Source organism: Tarenaya hassleriana, unplaced genomic scaffold (assembly GCF_000463585.1).
Source record: "Tarenaya hassleriana unplaced genomic scaffold, ASM46358v1 Cleome10, whole genome shotgun sequence".
NCBI lineage: Eukaryota > Viridiplantae > Streptophyta > Magnoliopsida > Brassicales > Cleomaceae > Tarenaya > Tarenaya hassleriana.
This window is the reverse complement of record NW_010960188.1, coordinates 2,722,455-2,737,444: the sequence shown is the minus strand read 5'-3', so window position 1 is coordinate 2,737,444 and position 14,990 is coordinate 2,722,455. Positions and strand designations below refer to the sequence as shown.

General features: G+C 40.0%; 1 protein-coding gene across 2 annotated transcripts; it reads left to right on the top strand.

Annotated features, from left to right (window-relative positions):
- Positions 1 to 85: 85 nt before the first annotated feature.
- LOC104802114 (insulin-degrading enzyme-like 1, peroxisomal) lies at positions 86 to 8,396 on the top strand. Of its 2 annotated transcripts, XM_010525574.2 has the most exons (26): positions 91 to 327; positions 436 to 511; positions 833 to 900; positions 1,034 to 1,125; positions 1,215 to 1,288; positions 1,364 to 1,407; positions 1,624 to 1,675; positions 1,816 to 1,938; positions 2,046 to 2,158; positions 2,271 to 2,433; positions 3,096 to 3,188; positions 3,334 to 3,419; positions 3,661 to 3,747; positions 4,194 to 4,297; positions 4,586 to 4,688; positions 4,828 to 4,923; positions 5,007 to 5,196; positions 5,974 to 6,035; positions 6,145 to 6,249; positions 6,392 to 6,593; positions 6,664 to 6,872; positions 6,945 to 7,069; positions 7,145 to 7,196; positions 7,289 to 7,375; positions 7,489 to 7,611; positions 7,834 to 8,396. In XM_010525574.2, exons 1-26 carry the CDS (start codon positions 190 to 192, stop codon positions 8,077 to 8,079), a joined length of 2,913 nt encoding a protein of 970 aa, XP_010523876.1. In that variant the 5' UTR covers positions 91 to 189; the 3' UTR covers positions 8,080 to 8,396. The 2 variants fall into 2 exon arrangements, 1 of the variants encoding a protein (XP_010523876.1); XR_769987.2 differs by lacking the exon at positions 7,834 to 8,396 and having other exon boundaries at positions 86 to 327; positions 7,273 to 7,375; positions 7,489 to 7,581.
- The last annotated feature ends 6,594 nt before the right edge of the window (positions 8,397 to 14,990 follow it).

Here is a 14,990-nt window from a genome sequence, read left to right as displayed (position 1 = left end):
GATCTGCCGTCGATTCATATGTCAAGCATAGACGTTCGCGCATTGGATCATTTCTTCTCGGCTTCGTTCCTCTTAATTTCGTCGCAAAATCAGTGAAAAGACATTTGGGAAGCGACGTATAAAAGCCCCCACCGAAATCTAAGCAATTATCGCAGACGAAACTACCCGAAGAATCGAAATCGAGCGGCGATGGCGGTCGGCAAAGAGAACGCGGTGGCGGGGGAAGTCGAGATTCTGAAGCCGCGTACGGACAAGAGAGAGTACCGGAGAATTGTGCTCAAGAACTCGCTCCAGGTCTTGTTGATCAGCGATCCGGAGACCGACAAGGTGAGATCGAATTGGGGTTTTGCCGCGCAAGTTATAGTATTTGTCTCCTGTTCAATTTCAGTTTTCCTCAGCTTACTGTTCCTTTGTCTGGACGTTGCTGTTTTCCAGTGTGCTGCTTCGATGGATGTCGGTGTTGGATCCTTCTCGGACCCAGAAGGACTTGAAGGGCTTGCTCATTTCCTAGGTACTTTTGTTTTCGTGATCAGAAATTTCTGTACGTCGTTTTGAATCACAAGCTTTTAGTGACGTATTGAATAGATAAATATCAGGTAATTTTGCATTCAATTCAGTATTAGTGTTATCTTTCATAGAACGATTTTTACTATTTGATTTGTTTCGGTCCCGTCCATGTTAAACTGTAGCAAACACTGAAATAAGTTCCTCAAGTTGGATCAAGTTCTTCTCCTATTCTTTTTTTAAGGTTGTTAATAATGACACCATGCTGCATTTGATGGTCATAAGTAAATACACTTGATTTTTTATGTACCCTTTTCTTGGTTTTCAGAGCATATGCTGTTTTATGCTAGTGAAAAGTACCCGGATGAAGATAGTTACTCAAAGTACATCACAGAGGTAATGATCTTCGTGACTATGGAATCGGGTTTTGTACTTGGCTGGAATATACTGGATATGCTTTATTTGATATCTCGTGTTAATCCATGGAATGTGTAATATGGAATGCGGGTTTGGCATTTTCTTCATCTAGCATGGAGGCAGCACAAATGCTTTTACGGCGACTGAGCAGACAAACTACCATTTCGATGTCAATGCTGACTGTTTTGAAGAGGCGTTGGACAGGTGCATTATTGTTTTTCTCTGGCTACCTTACCTTGTCTTACTCTCTAGACTTTTGGCAATGTTGGGTTCTCATGTGATCCCCTAACCAGATTTGCCCAGTTCTTTATCAAACCACTGATGTCAGCTGATGCCACCATGAGGGAGATCAATGCTGTTGACTCTGGTATGCTTTTCTTTTCTTGATTTCTTTTCCAGCTTTCATGAATTGACTAATTCTAAGGAATTCTGTCTCATCCAGAAAATCAGAAAAACTTATTGTCTGATGCATGGCGAATGCACCAGGTATTTCTTGTTTTCCCCAAGAGCAGTTTTGTGGAGTTGTTTGTGTAAATATGTCCGTCTATTATTATTACTGAAGGATACATTTCAGAATCTCTTGATGAAGTTTCTACTTGAACTTTAGTACTTACTCCTATCTTGCATAATTGGGTCACCCAGTAGTGTATTAGATCTCAAAACACCTTACTTCTAGCTTTCGTTTCTTTTCTTTGCATACAGTTGCAGAAGCATTTAAGTAGGGAAGACCATCCATTTCACAAATTTAGCACAGGTCCGCATTCTATATTCGTTTTTAATGTTATTTATGTTCCTCGGTACTCATGGATATATATTCGGTGTTCTGATTCATAAGAATAGTTATTTGTCCTTTCATTTCTTGTTCCCTGTTATGAAAGTGAGATTTGTGTTCAGGAAATTTGGATACTCTTCATGTACGACCCCAAGCAAAAGGAGTGGATACAAGGAGTGAGCTTATTAAGTTCTATAATGAACATTATTCTGCTAACATCATGTATTTGGTTGTATATGGGAAAGGTAGGCGTTGTTTCTAATCCAAAGCCGGATATTTCCATCTTCTAGGAAATAAAAATCTTAAAGCAAATAAAAGCGGTGTGTTTTCCTTTCTCTGGATTTTTTTTCAGAAAGCCTTGATAAAATTCAAGGTCTTGTAGAAGCGAAGTTCCAAGATATCCGAAACACCGACAAGGGTATCACTAGATTTCCTGGCCAGCCTTGTGCTTTGGACCATTTACAGGTAATCTTGTTCTACATTACAGAATTTAGTCCAAATAAAGATAGAGCCATGCTAGAATGTCTATAATGTGGCAGTGACACCTTTGTGGCTGGTTGTATTATTTTGATTTCAGATTCTTGTCAAGACTGTTCCCATTAAACAAGGCCACAAGTTGAAGATTGCATGGCCTGTAACTCCTAGCATTCATCATTATAAGGAAGCACCAAGCAGGTACCTGGGTCACCTTATTGGCCATGAAGGCGAAGGAAGTTTGTTTCATGCCCTAAAAACTTTGGGTAGGTTTTCTTTGGGCATTAGCAGTAACCTTTTCAGTAGATTTTACACAAGAGGTAATAGATTGAAAAGCATGTTTATTGTAATGTTTGTGTCTGTTTTTGTTGTTTCCAACTTTAACTTTAGAACCATACTGGCATACTCTTTCTGAGGATAACCTTCGAGAGGTGTGAATTATTCTTTCACATTTCCTTCTACTATCTGTTTTCCTCACCATTTCTTGCTTCATCTGCAAGCTCCTTGACTCTTTTTGCTCTGTGAAAGTGGCAGAATTGAGTGGACACTTAAAATTTATGGACACAATCCTCAGAAACTTCAGTATCTAGTCGGCCAGTTGTAGATGGTAGCTATAAATATTAAGAGTTTATCTTAGAATGGAGAAAAGACTGCTTTCATTTAGCATATCTGTTGTGAAAGAGAGTAGTATGGTGGGGTTTTGTGAAGATTACTAGAGAAACAGGCATCTTTGTACTCCAAGAGAGTAATTCTAGTGGACTTACAAGTTATCTCATACATAGAACATGCAATAAATATTATTTCTTTTAAGATGATTGCTCCACTCTTCATTAGTTTGCTTTTCTAAGAATGTGTTTTTCATCAAGCAGGCTATTGTGAGTAGTCTATGATTGCTAGGTTTTACTTTAAGTCTTCTCAATGCTTGCAGGTTGGGCAACGGGACTGTCTGCTGGTGAAGGAGATTGGACACTAGATTATTCTTTCTTCAAGGTTGCGATCGATCTTACTGATGCTGGTCATGGTGGGTTTCTCTACCCTTGTCTGTTTCGTTCTGTGAAAGTGTATTGATCTTGTTGTGTTGAATCTATTTATTAGTTTTTGTGGTGTTCAATAAAAGCATTCCAAATTCCTTTGTCTAATATGGTTTCTTCTTGTTGGGGTTACAGAGCATATGCAAGATATTTTAGGGCTGTTGTTCAGATACATTCAGCTTTTGCAACAGTCTGGTGTTTGCCAGTGGATTTTTGATGAGGTATGCGTAACAGTACCATGTAGAAGCTAATTTATTGTCATTGTTAAATGCAACCGTTATTCGGTTAACCCTACTGCGAGGTGTCCTTTGGTCATTCAATATAAGCACTGTGTGACATTTGACAAATTATGTAGCATGAAGTTCAAAACATATTTGATTTCGTTTCTCTTTGATCTATGCTTAAATTCCAATGGGATTTAGACTCTTTGAAGGGTCTGATAAGTTTAAATTGTTATTGAAGCTTTCTTCTATTTGTGAGACGAAATTCCATTATCAAGACAAAGTGCGACCAATTTCTTATGTAGTGGATATCGCGACAAACATGCAGGTAATATTTCTCAGTTTTTCTGCCGTCTTTTAAGCTTTTACCATGTGGCTAATGTTTATGCCAGTGCTAGTTATCCACCAACATTTCTTTGATTTACGTGTTTTTGGCTGAAACGTAGATAGAACCAAAACTTGTGATTTACATCTTCTGTGAGATCCAGAATCATTGGAATGAGATCACTTTAATTGGGAAGATATGTTATCCTTCCTTAACGGTGTTCTATAAAACATTCTTTATGTTGATCAACATGTGAGAGTTCACTCATTGTATGTGTTTAGATTTGTTGCCATCATATCATCCTTTTATTAGATAGATGCCCTATATGGAGGTGTTTCCGGTGTGCAAAAGGTTTGGCTTTCTCTGTCACTATGACAGAGACCTAACATCTTGACTAACATGCTACACATTTTGGTCTTCTAAATCCTTTGCAATTAATCATCATTCAGATATATCCAATCAAGGATTGGCTAGTTGGATCATCATTGCCCTCTAATTTCAATCCAGCTATTATACAAAAGGTGTTAGATGAGCTTTCTTCCAATACTGCTCGGTAAGTTCCAGCTTTTGGGATGATATGGCTCTGTATGCAAAATCAGTCGACCTAAATTGTCTTATTCTTTTCAGCTGCCTATTTTATTCTCATGCTTAATATCATGCGTTGACCAAGTTATTTTTGTCGTATTGTATTCCATCTTGGAAAGAGCTGAGGTCAAAATGGGATACTTTTGTGATTATGGGCCTGGATTCAGAGTGTATCAGTGTACTGGAATATTTGTTTTGCAAGTTCTAGAATCCACCGAAGCGTGCTATTCTTCTTCTAATACCTTTCTGTTTGTAGACTCTTTTGGGAATCAAAGAAATTTGAAGGACAGACGGACAAGGTTGAGCCATGGTATAACACTGCTTATTCTGTTGAGAATATTACCAGTTCCACCATTCAGGTATGTTTTGATATGTTAATTTCCAAATTTCAGAACACGCTGAACTAGCAATGGGACATATCTTCTCTTTTTGTGAGCATCGGCTCCATTCCATATTCTGTCTGACCATTTTTTTACGGGTTGTGCTAAATGATTTCAGGAATGGATGCAGTCTGCGCCTGAGGTTAACCTGCATCTACCAGCGCCTAATGTCTTTATTCCTACGGATTTATCTTTAAAGGATGCTAAAGATAAGGTTTGATTTTAACAGTCTAGTTAAAATTACCTTCTAAGTTTTATATGTGAAGCAATAATCGTATTGGATCGAGTTTGGTACAGGGCACTTGTCCAGTTTTGTTGAGAAAGTCACCCTTCTCAAGATTGTGGTACAAGTCTGATACAATGTTCTCCACACCAAAGGCTTATGTCAAGATGGATTTCAACTGTCCTATAGCAGTCAGCTCTCCTGATGCTGCAGTTCTTACTGACATTTTTACACGGTTGCTGATGGACTATTTGAATGAATATGGTAAGACTTCATCGATTACTGTTGTTCTGTGCTTTAGGTTTTAACTATGGCTTTCATGGGACATAATTCAATAGATTTGTTTGCTGGATTTGTGTAACCAAGCCGTTGAATAGTTAGATTGATATTCCGGAAACATCAAACAAAGTGATTAAACTTAGGGATAACTGTCAAAAAAATGTACCTGAACTCGTCTCATTCTGGCGGAAAGACCTTAAATTTGAAACTCGTTCATATGACACTGCAGTTGATTGTACATCTCTTCAAGTTGCAGAAAATTTAGCATTATCAGTCTTCATCTGCTGACTGAACTGTGGAATTTAATGGTCGAGCAGAATAAAGGGGGAAAACACTAAAGAAACTAGAATAGGGAGAGGATTCTTTAAGTATTTGGGTTTGGAAGAATTGAAGAATCCTATTCCCAGAAGTACCGTGTAGGATTTTCTTTTTCAGGTTTTGGTTACAAGATCACCTATTAATAGAAGAAGAAGATAATAGCCTAAAATCTACCATCTTATGTCTTGACAATTATGGTGTTTTAGCTGCATAAAGTTTTTGAAGCCCGGGTTTTTTATAAAGCTCAGTGCTACTTTTGCTATCAGTATGCCATGTTTGGCACATTATGTTGAGCTCTAACTATTTATTGATAAATATTGAAATATATAGGATAACTAATTAAATGAACGAATTTATACAGTAAAATAAATATAAACAAATACTCTCTGGTTTGTTGTTATTGTATTTGAGTGGTGTCCCATTACGCTGACTTCTATATTCCAGCTTATGATGCACAGGTTGCTGGTCTGTATTATGGAATAAGCCTCTCAGACAATGGTTTTGAGGTGTGTTTGTGCAAGGATTATTTGAATTTTCCTTTTTTTTGTTATGTGTTCAAGTTTTTCTCTTGTTCCACGGTTTTGTATGTCTTGACTCTCTACTTTGCATTTCCAGCTGACTCTTCTTGGTTATAATCACAAATTGAGGATCTTGCTGGAAACTATTGTTGAAAAAATTGCAAATTTTGAAGTTAAACCTGACAGGTTTTCTGTTATCAAGGTAAACATGACAGGCTTTTCCTCCTTTTCTAAATTAACTCGACTTTGTGCCTTAGACTCTGCTTCCAGTGAGGCTCAGAGAGGAAGACTTGTTACCTAGTTTATTGAATCCCTGTTCTTTATGTTTCTTTATTTTATATTAGGAAACGGTCACTAAGGAATATGAAAATTTCAAATTCCGACAACCGTATCAGCAAGCCATGTATTATTGCTCATTAATATTACAAGATCAGACCTGGCCTTGGACAGAAGAACTTGATGTTCTTTCCCATCTGGAGGCGGGGGATGTAGCAAAGTTTGTTCCATTGTTGTTGTCAAGGACATTTTTCGAGTGTTATGTAGCAGGTATCCAACAGTCTCTCTTTTGCTAGACACTCTTTGGTTCTTAGTGTTGTCACTTATATTCACCATTCAGGTAATGTTGAGAGTAATGAAGCTGAGTCGATGATCAAGCATATCGAAGATATTCTCTTTCAGGATCCAAAACCCATCTGCCGACCATTGTTTCCATCCCAACATCTAACAAATAGGGTTGTAAAGCTCGAGAAAGGAATGAAATACTTCTACCATCAAGATGGATCAAACCCTAGCGATGAAAATTCTGCAATTGTGCACTATATTCAGGTATAGTTAAATCAAACCCTCTCCTGATGGACCTTGTTTTATTGCTGATGGACATTTGTCTTCCTCCAACAGGTTCATCGAGATGCTTTCATCATGAATGTTAAACTTCAGCTTTTTGCTCTGATTGCAAAACAAGCAACCTTTCACCAGCTTAGAACAGTCGAGCAACTTGGTTACATCACTGCCCTTGCCCAGAGGTACCTTCGGAACCAACTCGTATTTTGCAAGAGCCATGGGTTTGTTTTAATACATAACCATGTTGGCTGATATAGGAACGATTCTGGCATCCATGGTGTACAGTTCATTATCCAGTCCTCAGTAAAGGTACCTAGCATGTCTCCATCTTTGTCTGTTTTTTTCCGTAACCCCTTCAATGTTCCTCCCCATAATCACCTTGAAGATTTACACTTTGACAGGGTCCTGGACATATTGATTCAAGGGTGGAGTCATTCCTCAAGAACTTTGAGAGTAAGCTTTATGAGATGAGCGTTGAGGAATTTAAGGTGAGATGGCTCAAGCAGTTTTTTTAGACCGCTAACTCAGATGGAAAATCTTGATTTGCTTGAAAAAAACTTCAGTGGTCTGGATATTGATTGATGTTATTTTGGTCCGTCAGAGCAATGTAACAGCTTTGATAGATATGAAGCTTGAAAAGCACAAGAACTTGAAGGAGGAATCCTGGTTTTACTGGCAAGAAATCCAAAATGGAACCCTCAGATTCAATCGTAGAGATGCAGAGGTACGGACGAACACCTTTCATCTTTTTAAACAAACAACAGGGCTCTGATATCAACAGCCTGGGTATAAACCTTGTTCTTCCCGACCATGATACTGTGTGAAAAGATTCTAATGTATTCCAGGAAGATTCGATTCCATTTTAGCTAGGTTCCCTCACAAGGATCATGGAATTTGTTGGTGTGGCTGATCTGTGAGAATTGGGTTAACATTATTTTCTGGGCAGGTTGCTGAACTGAGGAAGATCACACAGCAAGACTTGATCGGTTTCTTCAATGATCACATAAAGGTTGGAGCTTGCGGCAAGAAATCCCTGAGCATTCGCGTATACGGGAGTCCACATTTGTCGGAAATGCCGTCAGACAAAGAGCAGATCCCGTCGCCATCAGTCGAAATCAAGGACGTTTTCGGTTTCAGGAAGTCGAGACCTCTTTACGGCTCGTTCAGGGGATGTGGCCAACTGAAACTGTGAGAGAAAAGAGTTGGGAGTCTTAAACTAAAGACAGCTTCATTTCATTGCCCCTATTCAATCGAATGACAGTGTTCTTTTTCACTTCCTTTTGTGTACTTCCAAATGTGTTCATACTGGATTTTACATGGACTGTATTATATAATATGTTCATACTGGATTTGCCTTTTGGGATTTGGGATTTGGTTGTTGGCCTTTGGGAATAAGACCGGGTGGAGAGAGAGTAACTTTTAGTTGTATTTTACTGGTGTTAGGATTATAGATTGTACCATGCATGATCTTCGTATTCGGGCGCCCATATGTATACGGTGATATTCATAGCTTAGTGTATATATGCATGTCTTGTGTATATGTGTATCTTGAACAAGTTTTTGCCTAAAACAGACCACCAGAACATGGGAACCCCACCCGCGCTTCACACGTTAATTACGAAAACAGCCCCCTCTCGTTTTTTTGGATATCAAGAATAGTCAATGTATTACCATCCCACAAGTTTCAGAAAAAAAATAAAAATAAAAGAAGGAGCATCCCACAAATTCCAGAAAAAAATAAATAAAATAAAAGAAAGAACATCCTCATCAGATCTATTTCTCACTCTGTAATTTTTTTTTAAGATTTGTTTTTATAAAAAAAGTTTGTAGTATATTCCCTGAAGACATCAAACAGCAGAATAAAGGAGGAAATCGGAGGAGTCATACCCTTTGGAGGCCTTGGCGGCGCAAGGGACCATCTGGGTCGGACCCTTTTGGACCCCGTCGGCCGGCACGTGGGCCCCACCACCGGCGGCGTGGTCGGAGGGAGGGTGGTAGTAGAGACGCGCTGTATGCGGACAGTGGGAATGAAACCTCGCCACTATTCTCACCCCTGCGTCCAACAGCTCCCTGTATTTCCCCATTTCTCTCTCCTCCTTTCTGTCTTCACGAGAGAGAGAGAGAGAGAGAGAGAGAGAGAGAGGATATCAGCCTAGGCTTTCTCCAGGTTGCGAGGAATACATATACGAGGCAATTCATCTTATGTCAATCAGATATTTGCGTTTCCTGTCTCTCTCTCCCCTCCTAATTTAGTTTAATTTCATATTTCCCCCCTAATTCATACCGATATTTGCGACTACGACGATTTCCTCATAGCTAATTATTCTAAAATTTTCACTAAAATATGATAATTCCAAAAGTATATAGGTCAACTATACACGACCATGCCTAGACTTTTAACCAGAAAAGCAATCTAATTGATATTAGTTCCAGCATCCTGTAGAAAAAAACAAAGCATATAGGTCAAATATGATAATTCTAAAAGTAAAGGGGTCAAAATATGAAATAGACAAAACTAGAGCCATTTCTGGTCGGTTTCCTTTTCCCGTTTCAGTATATTATATGTTAAGTAGGGTAATATTCTCACGCAACCCTAACGTATCGCCGCGTGAAGAGAGAGGAGGCAAACTCAAGCCAAACGTTTACTTCAAAGAATCAGGGTCTGCCTCTTATTGACCAGAAATATAGTAACTTACTATTTTTCACCAAAAAAAAAGTATTTAATATTTCTGATATAAAAAAACGCTTAAATTATTGGGAATCGAATCAAACTGATAATGTCCGTCTGTCCACCTTGTATTTATTCTTTTTTTGTTTTGTTAGGTGAAATACTATTAGAGACGACAAAGCAAAATCCTGAAATCTGAAAATATGAAACAGGGGAGAAAGTTCCTTGACCCAATCTTACACCGACCTACCCAATATTTAGCACAACCTTAGGGCAGTTGGGAAAAGTACGTACCAGAAACCAATTTAGATTCCTCTAATTCAACGATTCACTTTTTCAATTACAAAAAGTTTTTTTTTTTTTATCATATCTCAATAGTCCCATCTACATGGTGGTTGTTGTCTACTAAAATGCATGAAGTTTGTAATTCAAATACGGGGTGGGCGTTTTGGTATACGGTTTAGTTCTTTCGATTTTTATAAAAATATGTACCAATCGATTGTTATATCATATTCAGTTCGGTTTCAGTTTCAGTTTCAATTCGGTTCCAGTTTTTATTTTAAAAATTAGATCTTTTAAAAAAAAAAATCGGTTTTTAGGTTTTTCTAAAATTCGGTTCGATTCGATTAGGTTATAAGAAATTCGGATTTTTAAAATAAAAATATCGTTCGAAAATATTGAACGATTGGGTTTCGAAGAAAACCATCTATATCCCCCTTTATACCATCAGAGGACTGAAACATATAATAAACCAGAAGAGGAATTGCCTTACCCTCATCGATCAGAGTCTTGGATCCTCATGCAATCTGTAGAATGGGAAGAGCCAAAAGCATATTTGCATTGATAAGCAGTACAAAACATAGATTAGATGTGCAATCCTATGCAGAAATTATATTATGCAAACAGAAGAAAAAAAAAGGAAGATATCAATGATTCGGGTACCTTGTAAATGTAAGGCTCAAGCCTTCCTCCTGTGCCCGACCTCTTGATCTCTCCCATCCTCAGCAGCCTGAATCATGATACTGATCTCATCAGCAGGGTCTGCAGATTTCAGTAGTGTAAACGTATGTTCTGTTCAGTCCATCTGAATGTTAGGGTTTTTACCGTGAATCACAATTCGGTAAATAAGAACCCCTTACTTGTGTGAGCACGTTAGGATGACAATATCTAGTTAGAACAGAAATTTAAATGAGACAATCGTTTTAACGTGGAAAACCTCCTCGGTGTGAGGAGTAAAAACCACGGGACCGTAGTCCACCCAAAAATCCACTATAATCTCAAATTTCCGGGTTACAACGTCCACACTTCAGTCTCCAATAAACAAGAGATACACCCGAGACTTCCGAATATTAACCAATATTCAATCTCAATAAACCCGAAAGAACCAGCTGTAACTTAGGCAGCAAGCTAACCCCGTAACTTCTGATTCCGGCAACCAAATACCAACTTCTCCGTAGAAATCAAAAGCTCAGAGGGTGTAGAATAAACATACCAAATTTCAGCTCAAACGGAGAAGAGATGAGCATCCGAATCTTCAACTTACTCGGACATGTGCTGCTGAAGCTCCAATGACGAACAGCTTCGGTAGAAACTCCGTTTCTCCAATTCTGACCGTTGGAATCAAAATTCCACCGGACAAAACCTAGAACAATGAGTGTAGAAGCTCTCCTCCAAATTCCAGATCGATCGGACAAGGAATGACCATCCGATCGAGGCTTTGATCACAGCTGCACCAAACTGTTTTCTCTCCCTCTTTTCTCCCACTCTCTCTTTTCTTCTTTCTGCTCTCTTGCTTGGATTACGCTCTGTATGTGTTGATCTTCCCTGACGTTTGAACTCTTTAATTATAGAAAAGAAAAGGGTCCAAAGCAATGATCAAAGAAAACATCATCATGGTGTTTCACGTAAAACACTTTACCCATGTTTCACACAAGGTGTAAAACGCCTCATGCACATGGGAGGAAGACCCCACAATTCTCCCCCTCTTCCGACTATGTGGAGGAGATTGCCATCCCGGCAATCCTGCAACAAATATCCAGCTTCCCTCTCGGTAATGCCTTTGTCATCATGTCTGCACCATTATCATCTGTGTGAACTTTCTCAAGTTCAACCTCCTTTGAATCCACGACATCTCGTATCCAATGATATCTAACATCAATGTGCTTCGATCTTGAATGAAACGTCTGATTCTTTCCAAGATGAATAGCGCTCTGACTGTCGCAAAACAGGATATACCTATCTTGTTTGAAACCGAGCTGCTCAAGAAATCTCTTCATCCACAACAACTCCTTACAAGCTTCAGTTGCGGCAATGAACTCAGCTTCAGTGGTAGAAAGTGCAACGCATTTCTGTAACTTCGATTGCCATGGAGCATCTGTACCAGGTGTATCACCTTGAACCTCACCTTCAGTAGAATCCTCAACTGTCGTCCGAGGAATCATCTCTGAGTCGATCAAACCACTGCTATTCTGAGTTGGATTTTTGCACTTCTGAATATCCCGAATAGTTTGATCCTCCATGAACACAGCGTCTCTGCTTCTGACGAGTTTCTTCTCAACTGGATCATAGAATCTGTATCCCATTTCATCCAGACCATATCCGATGAACACGCACTGTCTTGACTTCGCATCCAGCTTCGACCTCTCATCCTTGGGAATATGAACAAACGCTTTACACCCAAAAACCTTCAAATGACGGTAAGAAACATCCTTACCAGTCCAGACCTTCTCTGGAACATCACCATGTAACGGAGCACTAGGTGATAGGTTCAATACATGAACCACGGTGTTCAAAGCTTCTCCCCAAAAGGAATTCGGCAGGCCTGATTGAGAAATCAAACAGCGAACTCTCTCCATGATCGTCCTGTTCATCCTCTCTGCCAACCCATTCAACTGTGGTGTCTTCGGCGGCGTCTTCTCATGTCTGATGCCTTGTTCACGACAATAGGCATCAAATGGTCCGGAGTATTCACCTCCATTATCGCTTCGGATACACTTCAACTTCTTTCCAGTCTGTCTTTCCACCAAGACCTGAAACTGCTTGAAAATGCCCAGAACTTGATCCTTAGTCCTCATCATATATGCCCACAATTTCCTTGAATGATCATCGATGAATGTGACAAAATATGATGCACCACCCATTGATCTCGTCTTCAATGGACCACACACATCCGAGTGCACCAATTCGAGAATCTCTGATTTTCTCGAAGGTGTAGAAGACTTAAACGCAACTCTGTTCTGTTTTCCCGCAAAACAGTGATCACATTTCTTCAGATGTAATCCTGAGACTCCTTGTAGAACCTCCTTCTTCGCCAGTACAGACATTCCTTTCTCACTCATATGACCAAGTCTCTTGTGCCACAACTCAATAGCATCTTCACTCTCTAAGGCATTAATGATATCCTTAGAAAGCTTAGCGTGCATTAAGTATAGTGACGAAGACTTCGTCCCACGAGCCACAACCATGGCGCCTCTAGTAAGCTTCCACTGACCTCCACTGAATGTACTACTGAAACCCTCATCATCAAGTCTTCCCGCTGAGATCAAGTTCAGACGAACATCTGGAACATGCTTAACATCCTTAAGCACAAGTCTAGTACCAAGACTAGTCTCCAAGCAGACATCTCCAATGCCAACGACTTGAGCCGACCCATCATTACCCATCTTGACGGAACCAAAGTCACCTGAAGTGTATGTGGCAAAGAATTCGAGCCTCATCAAAACTCTCTGGTTCTCCCCCTTCAGTAAGTAATACATACTCACCGGAGCTATACTTCGTTGATGGTCTCCGAGCTCTCTCAGACCTTCTCAACATCGGCGAGTCTTCGGTAGTTGACGACTCAACCCGATGGTCTTCACCAATACCATCATCAATTTGTACGGGAGCATCTGTACCAGGTGTATCACCTTGAACCTCACCTTCAGTAGAATCCTCAACTGTCGTCCGAGGAATCATCTCTGAGTCGATCAAACCACTGCTATTCTGAGTTGGATTTTTGCACTTCTGAATATCCCGAATAGTTTGATCCTCCATGAACACAGCGTCTCTGCTTCTGACGAGTTTCTTCTCAACTGGATCATAGAATCTGTATCCCATTTCATCCAGACCATATCCGATGAACACGCACTGTCTTGACTTCGCATCCAGCTTCGACCTCTCATCCTTGGGAATATGAACAAACGCTTTACACCCAAAAACCTTCAAATGACGGTAAGAAACATCCTTACCAGTCCAGACCTTCTCTGGAACATCACCATGTAACGGAGCACTAGGTGATAGGTTCAATACATGAACCACGGTGTTCAAAGCTTCTCCCCAAAAGGAATTCGGCAGGCCTGATTGAGAAATCAAACAGCGAACTCTCTCCATGATCGTCCTGTTCATCCTCTCTGCCAACCCATTCAACTGTGGTGTCTTCGGCGGCGTCTTCTCATGTCTGATGCCTTGTTCACGACAATAAGCATCAAATGGTCCGGAGTATTCACCTCCATTATCGCTTCGGATACACTTAAACTTCTTTCCAGTCTGTCTTTCCACCAAGACCTGAAACTGCTTGAAAATGCCCAGAACTTGATCCTTAGTCCTCATCATATATGCCCACAATTTCCTTGAATGATCATCGAAGATATGGGTTTTTTTCGGATCAAAATCAATAGGAGAGATCGTATTATTCACATAGAGATATGGTTTAATCGATCTAGGGTTGATGATAGCGTTCTTCATGCATCTAGGGTTAACTTGAATAGATCGAGAGATTGACGAGTTACTCTGTCACCGTCTGGAGCTGAATTCGACAACGACATCCTGAATGTCTCCCATGAATCCGGAAGTGTACTGAGAAGCCATAAACTCTGAACCTCATCTTCAAAAGTGATCCCCATATCAGACAACTGGTTCAACAGACCTTGAAACACGTTCAGGTGATCTGTCACCGGACTGCCTTCGGCGTACTTTAAATCGACCAACTTCTTGATGAAGTACAGCTTGCGATTTCCAGTGTTTCGAGCGTACAACTGCTCCAGCTTACTCCACAAAGACCGAGCATTAGTTTCACCAGCCACATGATTCAGAACGTTATCATCCACCCACTGTCGTATCAAGGCACAAACTTGTCGATGTAGCAATGTCCATTGCTCATCAGTTTTGCCCTCCGGTTTTTCCTCAACGAACAACGGTAGGTGGCACTCTTTCACGTATAGCAGATCCTCCATCTTGCCTTTCCATACGTGATAATTGGTACCGTTCAAACTTACCATTCTACTAGTATTTGCCTCCATCACTCACACAAGTGCACCGCACAACCAGGGTGCTCTGATACCACTTTGTTAGGGTTTTTACCGTGAATCACAATTCGGTAAATAAGAACCCCTTACTTGTGTGAGCACGTTAGGATGACAATATCTAGTTAGAACAGAAATTTAAATGAGACAATCGTT

Coding starts and splice junctions, on each gene's coding strand:
- LOC104802114 (XM_010525574.2), top strand. CDS start 190: ATGGCGGTCGGCAAAGAGAACGCGGTGGCGGGGGAAGTCGAGATTCTG. Junction 1,126..1,214: donor TTTGAAGAGGCGTTGGACAG/GTGCATTATTGT, acceptor TCCCCTAACCAG/ATTTGCCCAGTTCTTTATCA. Junction 3,748..4,193: donor ATATCGCGACAAACATGCAG/GTAATATTTCTC, acceptor ATCATCATTCAG/ATATATCCAATCAAGGATTG.